Here is a 16,868-nt window from a genome sequence, read left to right as displayed (position 1 = left end):
AAGCAGCCTTGCAGGGAGCAGAGCTTTCCCTTATTGGTCAGTTTGGTAGTATCTTCCGTAGGGGTTATTATTATATAGCAGCTGAACAATCAGCGCAAGCTAAAGATGGTTTATTTAATAGTGGTTATACTACCTACTACTACTACTCAAGTACTTTATACTACCTGTGACATGTACTCAAGTACTTTATACTACCTGTGACATGTACTCAAGTACTTTATACTACCTGTGACATGTACTCAAGTACTTTATACTACCTGTGACATGTACTCAAGTACTTTATACTACCTGTGACATGTACTCAAGTACTTTATACTACCTGTGACATGTACTCAAGTACTTTATACTAACTGGGACATGTACTCAAGTACTTTATACTACCTGTGACATGTCCTCAAGTACTTTATACTAACTGGGACATGTACTCAAGTACTTTATACTACCTGTGACATGTACTCAAGTACTTTATACTACATGTGACATGTACTCAAGTACTTTATACTACCTGTGACATGTACTCAAGTACTTTATACTACCTGTGACATGTACTCAAGTACTTTATACTACCTGTGACATGTACTCAAGTACTTTATACTACCTGGGACATGTACTCAAGTACTTTATACTACCTGGGACATGTACTCAAGTACTTTATACTACCTGTGACATGTACTCAAGTACTTTGTACTACCTGTGACATGTACTCAAGTACTTTACTTATAGTGGTTATACTACCTGTGACATGTACTCAAGTACTTTACTTAACCCATTTTGACCTGAGATCAGATTCTAAAAATGTCTTGTATCTTTTCTATTATTATTACTATTATCCCTATATATATTTAGCCCATTTGAAAATAGCAGATCTACAAGCTCACGATGCGTGGCGACAACAACGTATTTCCTGGGTGATCTCAACTTATTGAGCACTGATACTGTAAAGACAAAGACGCCGCTGCTATCGCGCTATCGCGCTATCGCTGCTATCGCTGCTATCGCTACCGCTGCTATCGCTGCTATCGCTGCTATCGCTACCGCTGCTATCGCTGCTATCGCGCCACCACATTTCCTGACTTTATTTCATGTCATGATGGTCTTTGGCTCACCATTCGTGTCTCTGCTGCTGTGGGTTGTCCAACAGAACTCTGACGATGTAGAGGAGACAGCTGAGCACTTTCAGTGCAAAGTTGAACATTCGCACACGGAGACCTGCGACGCAGAAAGAGGAGAGCACACCTGGGTCAAACTAAATGGTAAATGGTGCATTTATATAGCGCCTTTATCCAAGGCGCTTTACAGAGATTGTGCATTACATTCACCCATTCATACACCGATGGCAGCGGAAACCATGCAAGGCACCAACTAGCACATCGGGAGCAATTAGGGGTTCAGTGTCTTGCTCAAGGACACTTCGACAGTAACTCTGGGGGAGCCCGGGTTCGAACTGGCAACCTTACGGTTACCATCCAGGCACTCTACCCCTGAGCCACCGCCGCCCCTAAACACACACATGGCATTGATTGGTCGGGGGCAATAGCTGTTTAGCTGATTGTGGTAAGCTTAGATTCAACTTTTTAGGTATGGTAATATTAAAGTTATATATGCAATGTTAGAATGTTTTGGTGAAGTTGAATTCATTAATATTAGTTAAGGTTAGGGACCGTTTGATAGATTTAATTAATTGTAGATTGGCGCAGTGGTTAAAGTGAACCTGCACTGCTGAGTCTGGAGGTTCGAATCCACCGCATTGCATTTGTCGAGCGTATATATACGAACAGAATAATTGGCCCGTGTTCAGAGGAGGGAAGTCAGGCAGGGGGGGTGCATTATTTTGTACTCCTACGGGCTGAGGGCCGGCACCTGGTGGCAGGGAGGAGGAGGACAGAAGCATGTCCTCCCAGTGGGGGCTCCTCACTGCAGTGACAATGTGGGGAGGAATCAATAACGACTAAGTTTTTTTTTTTTTTAAGATATTTTTTTGCGGCTTACGCCTTTATTGATTTTTTAAGGGATAGAAAGTAGGCTGACAGGAAACGGGAGAGAGATGGGGGGATGACATGCGGTAAAGGCCGTGTCGGGTCCGGGAGTCGAACCCGCGGCACACCGCGACTGGATCACCAGTCCGGTGCCCAGACCGTTACGCTACGGCCTGGGCCGGGTAAATACATTTTAATTCTTTCAGCTAAGACTCTTCTGGGAAAAAAGAATCCAAGACAAATGCATTTTTTCTAAATCTGATAACGTGGAGGCGATGACGGTGCAATTTTCACATCCAGTTCATTTCCGAGAGAAACAGCTGGATATTACCTATAGCCAACCTACAAAGAAAATGACCATAAGATTTTTTTGATTCGGTAATATTATTGTATTGTTATTATTATCATTGTTATTTATAATTTAAAGTCTGTATTTTATACAGCTGACAGGATGTGTTTTCATGTCTCCTAACTAGAGCTGGGACTCGATTAAAAAAAATAATCTAATTAATCAGAGGCTTTGCGATTAATTAATCTAGATTAATCGCATTTTAATCGCGTATCAATATTCAACCCGAGAACAGCGAGAAACCTTTTTTTTATGTTTTTTGGTATCCCAGTGAATCAACGAATAGTGACTACAGGATACCACTCATTTTCAACATTTTATTGTCATTAATATACCTGTTGTGGAAATAATAATAAAAAGTCACCCCATTCTGTGTTGCCTAGAACTGGAGGTCTGAGAAAAGAATTGTAACAGTAACAAGTACATCTCAGTGACATCACAAAGCTGTACTTACTTCATATTGTTACTGTTTTTTGTCAGACCTCCAGTTCTAGGCAACACAAAATGGGGTGACTTTTTATTATTTCCAGTTTTCAGTACTATAGAAAAGCGCCCAGTGAGAAACGTTCCGCGGTGAAAAAAAAGGTGTGATTAATTTATCTGTAATTAATCGCAATTTTTTCTGTAGTTAATTAATCTAAATTAATCGCAATTAGTCCCGGCCCTACTCCTAACACCAACAGATCTCCAACGCAAACACAGAACAGCCACACAGGCCCCTTTTCCACCTGGGTTGAATCGCCCCGGTTCTTAAGTCCATGAGCCAGAGCCCCAAAATTGGGACGTTAATTATGAATTGAGTGGGCAAAAAAACCATAACCTATATAAAATTGTTATAGGGTCAAGTAAATTAATATATGATAACCCTTCCACAGTAGTAGCCTTTTCATATTTTCAATTCTTTGCATATTTTCCTATAAACTCATTAATACAATAAAACATTGCCATGACGTTTCATGGTGATAACGATTAATTAAGCTACATTATTACCTATTCACCTATCTACTAAATAACTAAATGTTTGATAAATATGAAAAAGCTTCTCCTGTGGAGAAGTATCATATCATATATTAATTTTCTTATATTGATCCTATAAACAATTTATAGGATCAATATAGGTTTATATAGGTTTCAATTGTGTGGCTCTGGCTCATGGACTTTCCTGGTGGAAAAGGGGCCACAGAGTTTGGACAACAAGACGAATAGAATAAACAGAATGCATGGAAAAGGTTGAGGGAAAGCAAGGCACACACTGAAACAAACAGCCAACACTCAAAAGAAAAAAAAAACTAAAAAAACTAAAAACAAATCTGCTGATAAAAAAAGGATAAAAAAGGAAACCCGTAATAAACCCCACAGAACGGAGCGGGCGCCCCAAACAATGAGACACGGAGGACGGAAGGAAGCCTCAAACGCAACAGATAACTCACTGGATCTTTGGTTTTTGATGAAGAAGAGCTTGAGGCGCTCCTTGAAAGTGTTTTCATTCACATAGAACTCTACCTGCACCCTGGAAAAATACACAATATAAAGAGACAGAGAGAGAGAGAGAGAGAGAGAGAGAAAGAAGGGGTTAGAGCAGTGGTTCTCAACCTGTGGGTGGGGGGACCCCACGTGTTTTGGGGGGACCCCACGTGTTTTGGGGGGACCCCACGTGTTTTGGGGGGACCCCACGTGTTTTGGGGGGACCCCACGTGTTTGGGGGGGACCCCACGTGTTTTGGGGGGGACCCCACGTGTTTTGGGGGGACCCCAAAAATTGTCACGGTGAAGTGACAATTTAAGGACTTTTAATACTTTTAATACCTCAAAAAAAGAGAACAAAATCACACTGTGTGAACTGAGCGTTGCAACTATACTGTTATGTTATAGTTACTGTACTGAACTCCAGTACTACTCGTACTGTACTGTACTGTACTGTACTGTACTGTACTGTACTGTACTGTACTGTACTGTACTGTACTGTACTGTACTGTACTGTACTGTACTGGGTACTGTACTCTACTCTACTACACGTACTGTACTCTTACTGTACTGTATGTGTGCTGTACTCTACTCTACTGTGAGCATACTATACTGTACTGTACGCGTAATGTACTACACTCTGTACTGTGCTCGTACCATACTCGTACTGTACTGTATTCATACTGTACGGTATTCATACTGTACTGTACTGTATGCATAATGCAGGCTACACATACTGTACTGTACTGTACTGTATGCATAATGCAGGCTACACATACTGTACTGTATTCGTACTGTACGGTATTCATACTGTACTGTACTATATGCATAATGTAGGCTACACATACTGTACTGCACTGGTACTGTACTCGTACTGTACTCATACTGTACTGCACTTGTACTGTACTGCACTCGTACTGTACTGTACTCTGTACTCTGTACTGTACTCTGTACTGTATTGTAATGCACTGTACTGTACTTTACTGTGCTCCAGTACTGTACTGTACTGGGCTTTACTGTACTCTGACATACATACACAGGGATGGACAGACATAGCTGGTATAGTTGGAGCGGCTGCACCACTCAAAGAATATGATTACTGCATCAAAAGTAATCAACAAACTATGCTATGAAAACTGGTCAAACATTCGCCAAATTGTCAAATAGTACATGAGGGAAAAAAAGTGTCCCCCAGTTCACATAATTATGATTATTTTGGGGGGGGGGGGGTCACGGCCTGAACAGGTTGAGAACCACAGGGTTAGAGGAAACGCCGCTGGCGCATACAAAGCATGTGTACAGTGGATGTACAGTAGAGGTACAGTGCATGTACAGTAGAGGGAGGGAGTGGAGGGACAGAACAAGGAGAGAAGAGGGCCTGGGAAATGGAACGTGTTGCTGCCAAGGCAGCAGCAAGCAGGCAACGGGGGGGAATATACCAAAGATTACTGGACACAAAGAAGGTGATAATGATTATTTGAACACCGCTAAATTAGACTAATGGCTTTTTGGAGGAAATGGTGCTCTCCTGTTTGTCTGGTGGCAGCCCCACGGCCCCAGACAGCTGCAGTCAAGTCTCGTTATCTCCACTGATTAAATATAGACCAACAAATTACTTCCCTCTGATGTTCATCTCAACATGAGAGTCCATAATTACTGCTCTTTCTCCTTTTCCTATCTTTGGTCATCATTGTGTGACACACACACTGCGCACACACACACACACACACACACACACACACACACACACCCTCACACACACACACACACACACACACACACACACACACACACACACACACAATTCAATTCAATTCAATTCAATTCAATTCAATTTTATTATAGTGTCAAATCACAACAAGTAGTCTCAAGACACTTTACAACCAACAAAGATCCACCCAGAGCAAAGCAATATTGCGAATTTGCGACAATGGTAACACTGTATGCATGCATGCATGCACAAGAACAAAATACACATCTGAATTTTGGTTATTATAGGAATTATTACACCATTCATGGTGGCCACAGACCACCATGCTCTGTGGTCAGAGAGACGACTTTACGATGATCCCCGTTCCAATGCGTTGTGGTAAAAGGGTAGCACGCCACACATTTCACACGCATTATTTTCCAATTTCACTACATTATAAATAACAATTTTCCCCCGCGGCTCTGCCGCGTAATAACGCGCGCTCATGTGTGTGTCCTCACAAACGGCAACATAGCCGATCTGCATGAGATCATGCAGCGCTGATATATGCAATAGGAGGGTAAACAGTGGACCAAATCGTCAGCAGGGTCCCTGACTGTGACGCATGGAAATGAGCCATGCAGAGTTTAACGTCACTTCGAAATATTTTTCATGGAAGACAATATAGCCCCCACAAGTTACAACAAGTGAGTAAGTGACCTGTGACTATCTCTCTTCTATACTGGTGTGTGGCGTCTCTTGCGTGATATGAGGAAATGGAACGGTGCCAGTATAGCCCGTGCACATTATAGGGACAAAGTCATGTGTGTGTGTGTGTGTGTGTGTGTGTGTGTGTGTGTGTGTGTGTGTGTGTGTGCGTGTGTGTGTGTGTGTGTGTGAAGTGAAGGGGGAGGGGCCGCATCGCGACTTGTTTCTGTTCAGAGAGAGAGAGAGAGAGCCCACAGATGTGTGGGCATGGGGAAATCATGGAATGGTTTGAACTAAGAAAATGTAAAAATAAGGCATTTTCCCACATTCCAGTTTTCTGACTTTTTATTTCACAACATATTCCCCAATTTCCACTGAGATTATGGGGTGAATGAATGTGGCCAGACCCATCTTCTCTTTCTGTCATAGTGACATTGTCCTGCATCAGATCATGTCCAAATCAGGTTCTCCAATCTCCAGTAGCCTCTTCAGTTTTTTTTGTAAGATTTTTTGAGTGGTGCAACCACTCCCTTACGGAGCTATGTGTGTGGCTGGCTGGGTCTGTGCACTACATATGTGTGTGGCTTGCTGGCTGGCTGGGTCTGAGCACTATGTGTGTGGCTTGCTGGCTAGCTGGCTGGCTGGGTCTGAGCACTATGTGTGTGGCTTGCTGGCTGGCTGGCTGGCTGGGTCTGAGCATACATACATAGATAGATAGATAGATAGATAGATAGATAGATAGATAGATAGATAGATAGATAGATAGATAGATAGATAGATAGATATTATAGCAGTGACTGACTGAGACATCGAGCATGCGTCCGCAACTGGTTGTGGCCCCCATCAAGTGACCTTTTGACCAATGCGGCCCTCGCCCCAAGTTGAGTTCGACACCTCTGGTTTACACCAATGTACGTAATAGCATACACGGTCACTTGATTATTCATTTGATTAGCTGCAGTTGCATTGCTTTCTTTCCTGCCATGTTTTTAATAGTTTATAACCTGCCCTAAAGCAAACTACAAAATGAGTCCAGGGGTTTCAATTCCCCTTTAAAACGGTTTTGTCGTGTAGCAAATCTATAGCTATATAGAGTCTGGAACTACACCTCCTGAATGCTATATAGAGTCTGGAACTACACCTCCTGAATGCTATATAGAGTCTGGAACTACACCTCCTGAATGCTATATAGAGTCTGGAACTACACCTCCTAAATGCTACATAGAGTCTGGAACTACACCTCCTGAAAGCCGAGTAGCCTTTTCCATTCACTTTTCCGAAAATATATGTTAAAATATCTTTACATTTATTTATTTTTATTTCCATTTCTGCTAAACAACAAGATATGCTTAGATGATTTCTATATTGGGATGAATTTGTGCAACTGTAAAGTGTAACAACTTTAACCATGTTTTATACGTTGGCTAATGGCTATGCAAATCTTTTAAGCAAACATTTTCACCTCAAATCTTTGCTTCTGGGGCTCCCTGACTCCCCGGAACAAACATTTTGAGATGGAGGTTGGTGGCCCAATGTGGTCACATGGTCTGACATGAAAAGGTTTGAGAACCAGTGATTATAGTTTTTTCAGAAAACTATTATAGGATATAGAAGGCCCACTGCGAGTCCCAACTGCCAACAAACTTTTCTAAACACACACATGCACGCACGGCACGCACCCGCGCACACACACACACACACACACACACACACACACACACACACACACACACACACACACACACACACACACACACGTGGATGACAAAAACAGATGGCTGTCTATTCTCCTGGCTCAGAAGGGGGTCTTCCGAGGACTCCCACCATGACAGTAACCAAGCATCTCATTCTCACATGGTCCAGTCACAAACCCACCCCCCAACACACACACACACACACACACACACACACACACACACACACACACACACACACACACACACACACACACACACACACACACACACACACACACCACTCTGGGGAGGGGGGGGACCCAAGTTTCCTCCTTGTTGCTATGGTGACAGAAATCCGCTCTCTCTCTTCCACACACACTCTCGCACAAACGCACGCACGCACACACACACACACACACACACACACACACACACACATACGCGATTAAACTACTTTTGGGGACGCCAGAAAACCGGATGACAGAACACCCCCCTTTCGGGGACTACCCTTTCTGAATGGGTTAGAGTGAAGCTGCGACCACTGTTGGTGTTCAGAGGATGCCCACTTTACAAATACCTCTTGATATTTTTGATTTAAGCTTTCTTTCAAAAGTAGGATTTTTTACCCTGAGATTGGGGACAATCATATTTTCCCTCATATTCATACTTTTGGGGACTTGGGCGGGGCTTATTTCACACTACAGGAAGTCACCTTTGGGGCCTTGGTCTATACACACAGCCTACTTTAAGCCACCTTTGGGGACATATCCTGGCTGCTCTACTGTACTGTACTGTACTCAACTGTAGTGTACTGTACTATATTCCACTGTACTGTACTGTACTGTACTACCACAGGGCAATGTACTTTATCCATTCATACCATCCCTTTGTCCTTGCCTTTAATTGAACTGTAGTGTTTCATTGTGTAGGATTTGATATTCTTGGTATGTTTTGCACTTTTCAATGACGTCATCTGTAATGCATCTCTGTTTTGTCACTTTCCATGTCACAAGTATGTCACGTACCGTTCAAAAATAACTACTAGTGCTATGCATTTGATAACACTTTGACCTTTGCCTTAGGCTACACACTTCGGGATCTAATTGCCTTCACACAAACTCTACAAGAACAAGAAGTAAACTTCTTACAATCTCATTTTGTGTGGTCTACTTTTCTCAAATCTCAAACACAGGAAGTAAATCTTGGTAGTAGAGCCTCCAGATTGTACTCATTGCTATAGAAAGCAGCAGGCCGCCTTGATACACAAGCTGTGGACAACACCACGTTGGGTGGGGGGAATGAGGGAATTATCATGCATGTCCGGGTTGCAAGCCCAATTGGACTTTATAAAATGTAGTTACAAAGCTGGATTGAAAACATGCATGTCAACAAAGTGCTGCTGCAGTCCAGCTACTGCTTCTGAAAAGGCCTATGATGGTACATGTTGAAATCCGCTCATACACTCGCAGCACAAAGAGTTTGGAAATTGACAATGTAGGAGAATAAGATGACTACAGAAATCTTTGCTCCGATATCTTAGTATACTTAGTAATTAGCCACTAGAGGCTGTTGATTACATAGTATTTTACAATGGCTGAGAGGTGTGGAAGTCACAAGCCGAAGGTGAGTGACTAACCCTCTGTCTCAAAATTGGCATAAGTGTATTTGTTTAGGCAACCTTTGGGGACATTTTTCAGAATACACACCAGTTGATTGGGGACCACTTAACAAAAAGGTACCCTAAAAAGAATGGCTGATTTTATTCATTTTCTCTTATGTGGTACACCAGATTAGCTTGTAAAACAGAAAGAAGATGTTCTCCAAGTCAAAACAATTGAATTCAAGGACAATTTTGACAATCTGTCGTGAACGAGGTGATGACAGGACATCAAAAAGGCGCTGCTCTGACTCCCTTGGTGAAGGTCACCTATGAACGTATGGTTGTCAGGAGCTATGCTATTCTATTAGATTAGATTCTATCAGTTAGATGTCTCTGAGTCATGCATTGGGTCTAACCAACCTAAAGTTTGTGGCACTACTTCAAGGGGGGGCTTGAGGTGCCTTAATAGCTAGGGCACCTTTTGGGGAACACAAAATACAAATCCCTTCACTTTACTTTTAGGGGAATAACAACTAAAATAGGCTGCCCACAAAAAGTTCAGAAACGTAACTTTAGTCGATTATATCTCCCCTTTAATAAAACCAATTGATATTGTATTTTATGTAAAGGTATAGCTTGTAATGATCAAACATTCGTGGAATGAGCAGCACTGCTAAATGTGTGGGTTGCGCGCCGCAAACCTTTGACAAAATGGCAAATGGATGATATTCAGCCTTGCTTTGTGTTGCTTAGTGGATTGGATGATTGCTCTCTCCCACAGTAATAAGGAAAAAACAACACTTTTACAAGTGCTGCTCATTCCATGAATGCCCGATCCTTCCAAGCTATACCTCATTGTAAAGGTGACAAATCAACGATAAAAACGATATAGAATTCAATATTTTTTATTAAGGGTTAACCTTTCTTTTCGATGCTGTGATCTGGTTTCGGACAAAGTTTTTTACATCCGTCCAGGACCTATCTTTTAGTGCCTCTGGTGCACTTAGAAGGCAAAGATCACAGCTCTTTTTGGGAGGTACGGTGAAGGTCTTGATGAAGTCCATCATATTGTCCTCCACCGCTTTCACTTCCTCTGCTCTCCACCTCCGCCTTGATTTTGCCTCCTTTGTTGTGGTGCTGGTCACTGGTTCTGTTGAGAAATTAAAATACCACTAATGCAGGAGTTCTCAAAGTGGGTGAGGGGCACACTGGGGTGCCGTGGCGACAGCCCAGGGGTGCCGCGTCATATTTTGGTAATATTTGGAATCTATATTGACACTTCAGTACAAAGTTATTTTCAGTCAGTTCCACAAAACGACTACTATCTCTTCTAATCTTCTCGCAACATTATGCCAGGAACTGGTGGAGAATAGAATTTCTTGAATGAAAGTAAATTTGCACTTCTTGCACTTCAAACATTTCATGTTTACATGAATATTGTGGCTAATATGGTATTGCTTGAATTAATTTGAAGGTACAACCCAAATCTGTTTTGCTCAATAAAGTACAATACATTCAGATTTCACCATCTTATAATATTTTACAATAACAATAGTAAAATATGCCATATTAGGTTACTGGGAGTAAAAAATATGTATATAATATATAGGGAAGCCTCGGATGAAAAAAGTATTTATAGGGGTGCCTTGACCCAAAAGAGTTTGAGAATCCCTGCACTAATGGACACAAAATAATCATAGGTTCAGTTGAATGATGCTACTAGTTCTAACCTTGCATAGAAGCAAGTGCTGAAGATGCACCATCCTGAAGAACACCATCCTCCACTTGCACTTTCTCTGAGGAAGCAGAAAAGTAGAACTTAAGGGATAGTTCACCCCCCAAAATGACTTTTTCCCCCCTACCAATTATATGGATGTAATTTGATGAACAGCAGTATATCCCTATGGAGACACAAAGAGTCTCCTTTGTATGGATACACGAAGTGTCTCCTTTGTGTCTCCATAGGGAACCACTATGACCAAATCTGACCATCATCAAATTATTGGCTTAGGAATGTGACAAAACCAAAACCCATGAAGTTCAAGTCTCCATAAGGTCAGTAATCAATAGGAAAAACTTAACCTTTTGGGGGTGAACTATCCTTTTAACAGAAGCAAATTAAATTAGCAGAATATCATGGCCTTGGACTGTCTCTTTGGCTAATCTAGAAGTGCGATCATCTTCTACGATCTAGATAAACCAATGGAAAGACACCAATTATAATCATTTGTTTTACCTGGTTCTGAAGATGTGTTTTTTTTCTTTTTTTTCTTTTTTTCCCCTTTACTTGTGCCAGGAGTAACGTCAGATTCCCCTTCATCACCTGAGCTGTCCCCTTCCAAGGGTTCCACTGTCTCTGATAAAGCACAAAACAATTGTAGAAATAAACTTTTAATATGTGAAGGAGAATAAAATCTGAATCAGTATAGCAAAAGATAACTTAAAACAGACTCTAGTATAGTAAAAACACAGTAGACAAAATAAACAGTAGAAATAATATCGATCAAAGTATGGCCAAACCTTCTAGGTCAATTTCGATGTCATCCAATGCCATGCCTTTGTACTGTGCCAGATTGCCCTTTTCCATAGCAAGGAGAACCTTGCTCATCCTCGCAAGCTGGAGAGTTCCTGATGGTAGGCGGTAGTATTGTCTATGGACTCTGATGTCATGGCCCAAGAAGTCGGCAAGTTGGTCACACTCATTTTCTTCCAAGTTCAATACTTGAGACATTGTTGCAATGTGTTTTCGCAGTTTTGTTGAGGTCAAGGATTCAGGGTTTTTGGCACCACAGATGTTTGCATATTGCCTCAAGCAATCTCCACCTCTGTATGCAGATAAGGCTTTTGGTCTTGCGAACATGAATGCGTTTTCAGTGGGCACTTCACATGTCACACGCATTTTAATCAACAGCTCCATTGCATTCACCAGTGATGGCTTTAACAGGACAGGGACCGTTCTGTCCTTTTTCCCTCTGATCTCAACTCTTGCGAAGATATCACACATTTTCCTTTCGAATGGAGTCAAGATTATGGCCACGTCTTCATTCAACTTCGACTTGTTTCGTGACATGAAACCATCCAGTGTCATTAGGGAAACTTCTCCTTCTCTTCTCCTGTTGAACGTGATTGCCAAACCAAGGGTGACCTTAGCCAGAGCAGCGTAGTTCTGTGGGTTAGGGTTGATTGATAGCATTTTCTGGTAAATGTGTAGATCATTTTCCATGGAGAAGTTCAACTTTTTCACGTCTTCTGCAAATGGCAAAATCTGTGGCATATTCATCTTATTCTCCCTAAGCGTGCGTAGTGCTCCAGCAGAGATGTATTCTTCCCATCTTGTGGTATGTATCTGTCTATACTTTCGTGCTTGTTCAGCTGTGACGTCATCGTTTACCATCATGGCGTTGCTCTCAACAATACAGCTCAGTTTCTTTAGGCTGTAGCCAACCTTTAGCGCTAATGATGGGATTCCATAGACGTCGTCTTTGTGGTTGTATTCAGCTGCTGATTTCGTAGAAGACACAACAAGCATGAAGTGTTTGGGAATGAAGAATTCCTCTATCTTCTTCAGAGGAGAAATCTTTTTCGCCTCAAGAAGCACTCTTCCAACTTCTCTCATTCTCGCCCTTATGTAGTAACCATTATTGGAATTACTTTTCTTCAATTTGTTGAACATATATTGTCCCAGCTGTAGGATGCACTTGTCATTCTGGATTAAGTGTGCCACTTCATCAAAGTGCATTCTAGCAAGAATATTCTTTAGACCTTCACTGATGTCCATTCCAACAGGTGTGTTAACAGCACAAAGGGATCTTTGTCTTCCAACATGGGGTGTTTCATCTCTTGCCTTCACTGGACAGATTTTTACATGTTTCCATAATGTTTTCTTTGAGTAAAGACCTTGACAATGAACACAGTAAATAAAATCTTTACCCGGTTTATTCCTTTGTGGTCGGTAACGTGCAGCAAGATGTCCTGTCCCATTTCTCACCACATCGTTATTGTGGACAAAGTTTCCTCTGTTCCTTAGGATGCTCAGCCGCTTCCGTCTTTCTTTAGAACCTTTTGGGTGATACATTGCCTTTGCAACCTCCACTTCATTTTTGTGGACAGTGTCAAGGTGTCGGGCGATTTTTGATGTTGCCTTATGACAAAAAAGGCAGTAGTTCCTCTTGTCATACACTCGGCGGCCTTCAGTATTTGAGGGAGGCAGTACATTAATTGGGGTGCACTCATCGGTTGATTCATCCGAGGCATCGTTGTTCTTGGTCAATCTCTTCTTCCCTGGGCTAACTGTGGAGCTCTTCTTGTTCCCTGGGTTTACAGTCGGTCTCCTTTTCTTCCCTGGGCTAACTGTGGAGCTGTTTTTCCCTGCGTTTAGACTCTGTCTCCTTTTCTTCCCTGGGCTAACTGTGGAGCTGTTTTTCCCTGCGTTTACAGTCGGTCTCCTTTTCTTCCCTGTGCTGAATGTGGAGCTGTTTTTGTTCCCTGAACCAGCTAACCAATGTATTGTAGGATTTAAGGGGAATATCTCTGATGTCGGTGAGTTCTCCAACTCAGAATCTGTGTCATTCTCCTCCATGCCAGGTGTGTAATCTTTATCTCTGTAGTCATCATCATCGGTTGATTCATAGTAGTTTGATTTTAGACTCTCATCAAGTGAATCATCTGAGGCATGGTTGACTGTGGAGCTGTTTGTCGCTGCGTTTACAGTCTGTCTCCTTTTCTTCCATCGGCTGACTGTGGAGATCTCTTTCCCTCGGATAGCTAACTCAGGTTTTGCTGGAGTTAGTGGGGGGCAAAGCTCTAAGTCCGAGTCTGGAAAAAGTAAAACACTGCAATCAGAGCCTGGTATGCCATCAGCTTCATTGTAGTCTGAGGGGATGCTCTCATCATTTGAGGCATCGTTGTTCCTGGTCAATCTCCTTTTCTTCTCTGAGCTGACTGTGGAGCTCTTCTTGTTCCCTGGGTTTACAGTCTCACTCTTTCTCTTCCCTGTGTCGACTGTGGAGCTCTTTTTCCCTGGGCCAGCTACTTCAAGTATTGCGGAATGCTCTGATCTCAATGTTTTTTCGGACTCCGAATCAGTGTCAGGTATGTATTCAGAGTCACCGTAGTCTGATGGAAAACTCTCATTTGGTTCGTCTGACTCATCGTTGTTCCTGGTCAATCTCCTTTTCTTCTCTGAGCTGACTGTGGAGCTCTTCTTGTTCCCTGGGTTTACAGCCTCACTCTCTCTCTTCCCTGTGCTGACTGTGGAGCTCTTTTTCCCTGGGCCAGCTACTTCAAGTATTGCGGAATGCTCTGATCTCAATGTTTTTTCGGACTCCGACTCAGTGTCAGGTATGTATTCAGATTCACCGTAGTCTGATGGACAACTCTCATTTGGTTCGTCTGACTCATCGGTGTTCCTGGTCAATCTCCTTTTCTTCCCTGTGACGAATGTGGAGGTCTTTTTCCCTGGGCCAGCTACTTCAAGTATTGCTGAATGCTCTGATCTCATTGTTTTTTCGGACTCAGACTCAATGTCAGGCATGTATTCAGATTCAGTCTCGTCGGTGGATTCATCTGAGGTATAGTCATTATTTGTGTTAAAGGTTGTTTTCTTCTGTGGGCCAACTGTGAAGGTCTTTTCCCCTGGGCTTAAGGTCACGTAATTAGCATCACTGTATTCATCTGAATTAACTGTCAAGAGTGTTCCCTCCGAGGTATTGTTCTTGTTCTGTAAGAGAAGTAAATTTGGGCAATGTACATTACTTGATACAGTATAGTCACCATAAGTGCATAAATTGTCACTTTAGAAAAGAGCAGACAGCCTGGATACACTTATACTGTAAGTTAGTTTACTGTTAATCATCTGGGGAATAGTCAACGTCATTGGGACGTCAGGACTCCCAGACACATTGAGAAGCAGTGTTCTACAAAACTTTAAACTTAATTTCCGTTTCCAAATTCCATCAAGTAACATTATAACAGATTCAATGTTAAGGACGACTGGGAATGACAACGTTCCATAGTGATGTTGTGGTGCCAACTTTAAATTGTTCATAGCATTAATTTTTAATCAATTCATTACGCTATTCTTGCATGTAGCAAAGTCCTACCCTAGGGAGTGATTCCACACGCCCAACTACCAGTTGCTGCTGAGGTCTGCTGATTAAACGGTCATCCACTGATGTATAATTAACATTCTTTTTTTTATTACTCACATGATCCAAAAGTGCCAGCTGTTGATCCAGCAGTGCACGTTGATGTAAGTTAAAGGTACGCCGTCTTTCAATAGCATTGCATTCTTCCTCTGCAGCCTTGTGCCGATCAAAGCATTCATCGTGATGCAGTTTCAGTGTAGCCACCCTGATCTGAAATGACTGGAACAGATCAAAGTAGAGTAGTTAAAATGACTTGCATTGTGAGCTTGTGGATCTGCTATTTTTGCAGAATGTTATCCCAAGAATAGGAACACAACTTAAGCATTCACTCTTATAAATATTCCGTTCAAAACCTATTCCTTGTATACACTTACTGTATACTGTAAGTTAGTTTATTGTTGAGTGAGATGTTGCACGTTAATCATCTGGGGAATCCTCGACATCATTGCGACGTCAAGCACATTTTGAAAAGCACTGTTCTACACAGTACTAGACTTAGTTCATTTCCGTTCTTTCAAACCAAATTCAATCAAGTAACATTGATAACAAATATTAAGGACGACTGCTCATACCTGAGGGAGTGATTCCACATGCCCAACTACTGGTATCTGCAGAGGGCTGCTGATTAATTGGTCATCCACTGATGTTGAGGGACTAGGCATCTGATGGTCATCCACTGATGTTGAGGGGCAAGGACTAGGTATCTGAAATGTAAAGGAATACCATTTACAAACACTCCAGTAGTTACGCATTGTGAGCTTGTGGATCTGCTATTTTTGCGTGAACTTGAACTTGTAAATCAGCAATTTTCAGTGAAGGGATTTAACGAAGAGCAAAAACAGGAGTGGCCTGGGTGAGCAACGCCGATCAACCAAGTATAAAGGGTTTAAGTTGTTAGATATTGGTCAATTCTACACCTGCAGTAGGCTATACAAACCACTGAGACACAGTAGAGACTGAGGCCAGATGTTCTCTTCCACGTATGTACCTGAGTAACCTCTGTGATGACGTGCGTGCGATCTTTCACCTTGGAATGGCAGAGCACCTCCACCAGTGGAGAAGGTGGGGCCAGGTGCTCAGTGCCCCTGCTGGATGGTCCCCCACTCGTCACCAGGTCCGAGTCAGACATGGAGCTGTACTGGTCTGCAAGTGCAAAGATAAGACGTTAGACCAGGGGTAGGCAACCTTAGGCACTGGTGCCAACATTGGCACAGGGGAGGGTGATCACTGGCACACTGGCATAAGTCTGAGGGGGAGTAT

At 42.3% G+C, this 16,868-nt stretch overlaps 1 protein-coding gene across 1 annotated transcript in view; it reads right to left on the bottom strand.

The window, feature by feature from the left end:
* Positions 1-16,868, bottom strand: part of kcnt2b (potassium sodium-activated channel subfamily T member 2b) — a gene marked incomplete at both ends in the record, with an annotated part of 132,604 nt that overhangs the window by 72,419 nt on the left and 43,317 nt on the right. The window contains 2 exons of the mRNA XM_083780847.1: positions 1,107-1,209; positions 3,756-3,835. Coding sequence (XP_083636973.1) covers positions 1,107-1,209; positions 3,756-3,835 — 183 coding nt within the window. The remainder of the gene's footprint in view (positions 1-1,106; positions 1,210-3,755; positions 3,836-16,868) is intronic.

Source organism: Protomyctophum parallelum (assembly GCF_964188405.1).
Source record: "Protomyctophum parallelum genome assembly, chromosome: 13".
NCBI lineage: Eukaryota > Metazoa > Chordata > Actinopteri > Myctophiformes > Myctophidae > Protomyctophum > Protomyctophum parallelum.
The sequence above is the reverse complement of the archived record's forward strand: the minus strand, read 5'-3'. Positions and strand labels throughout refer to the sequence as shown.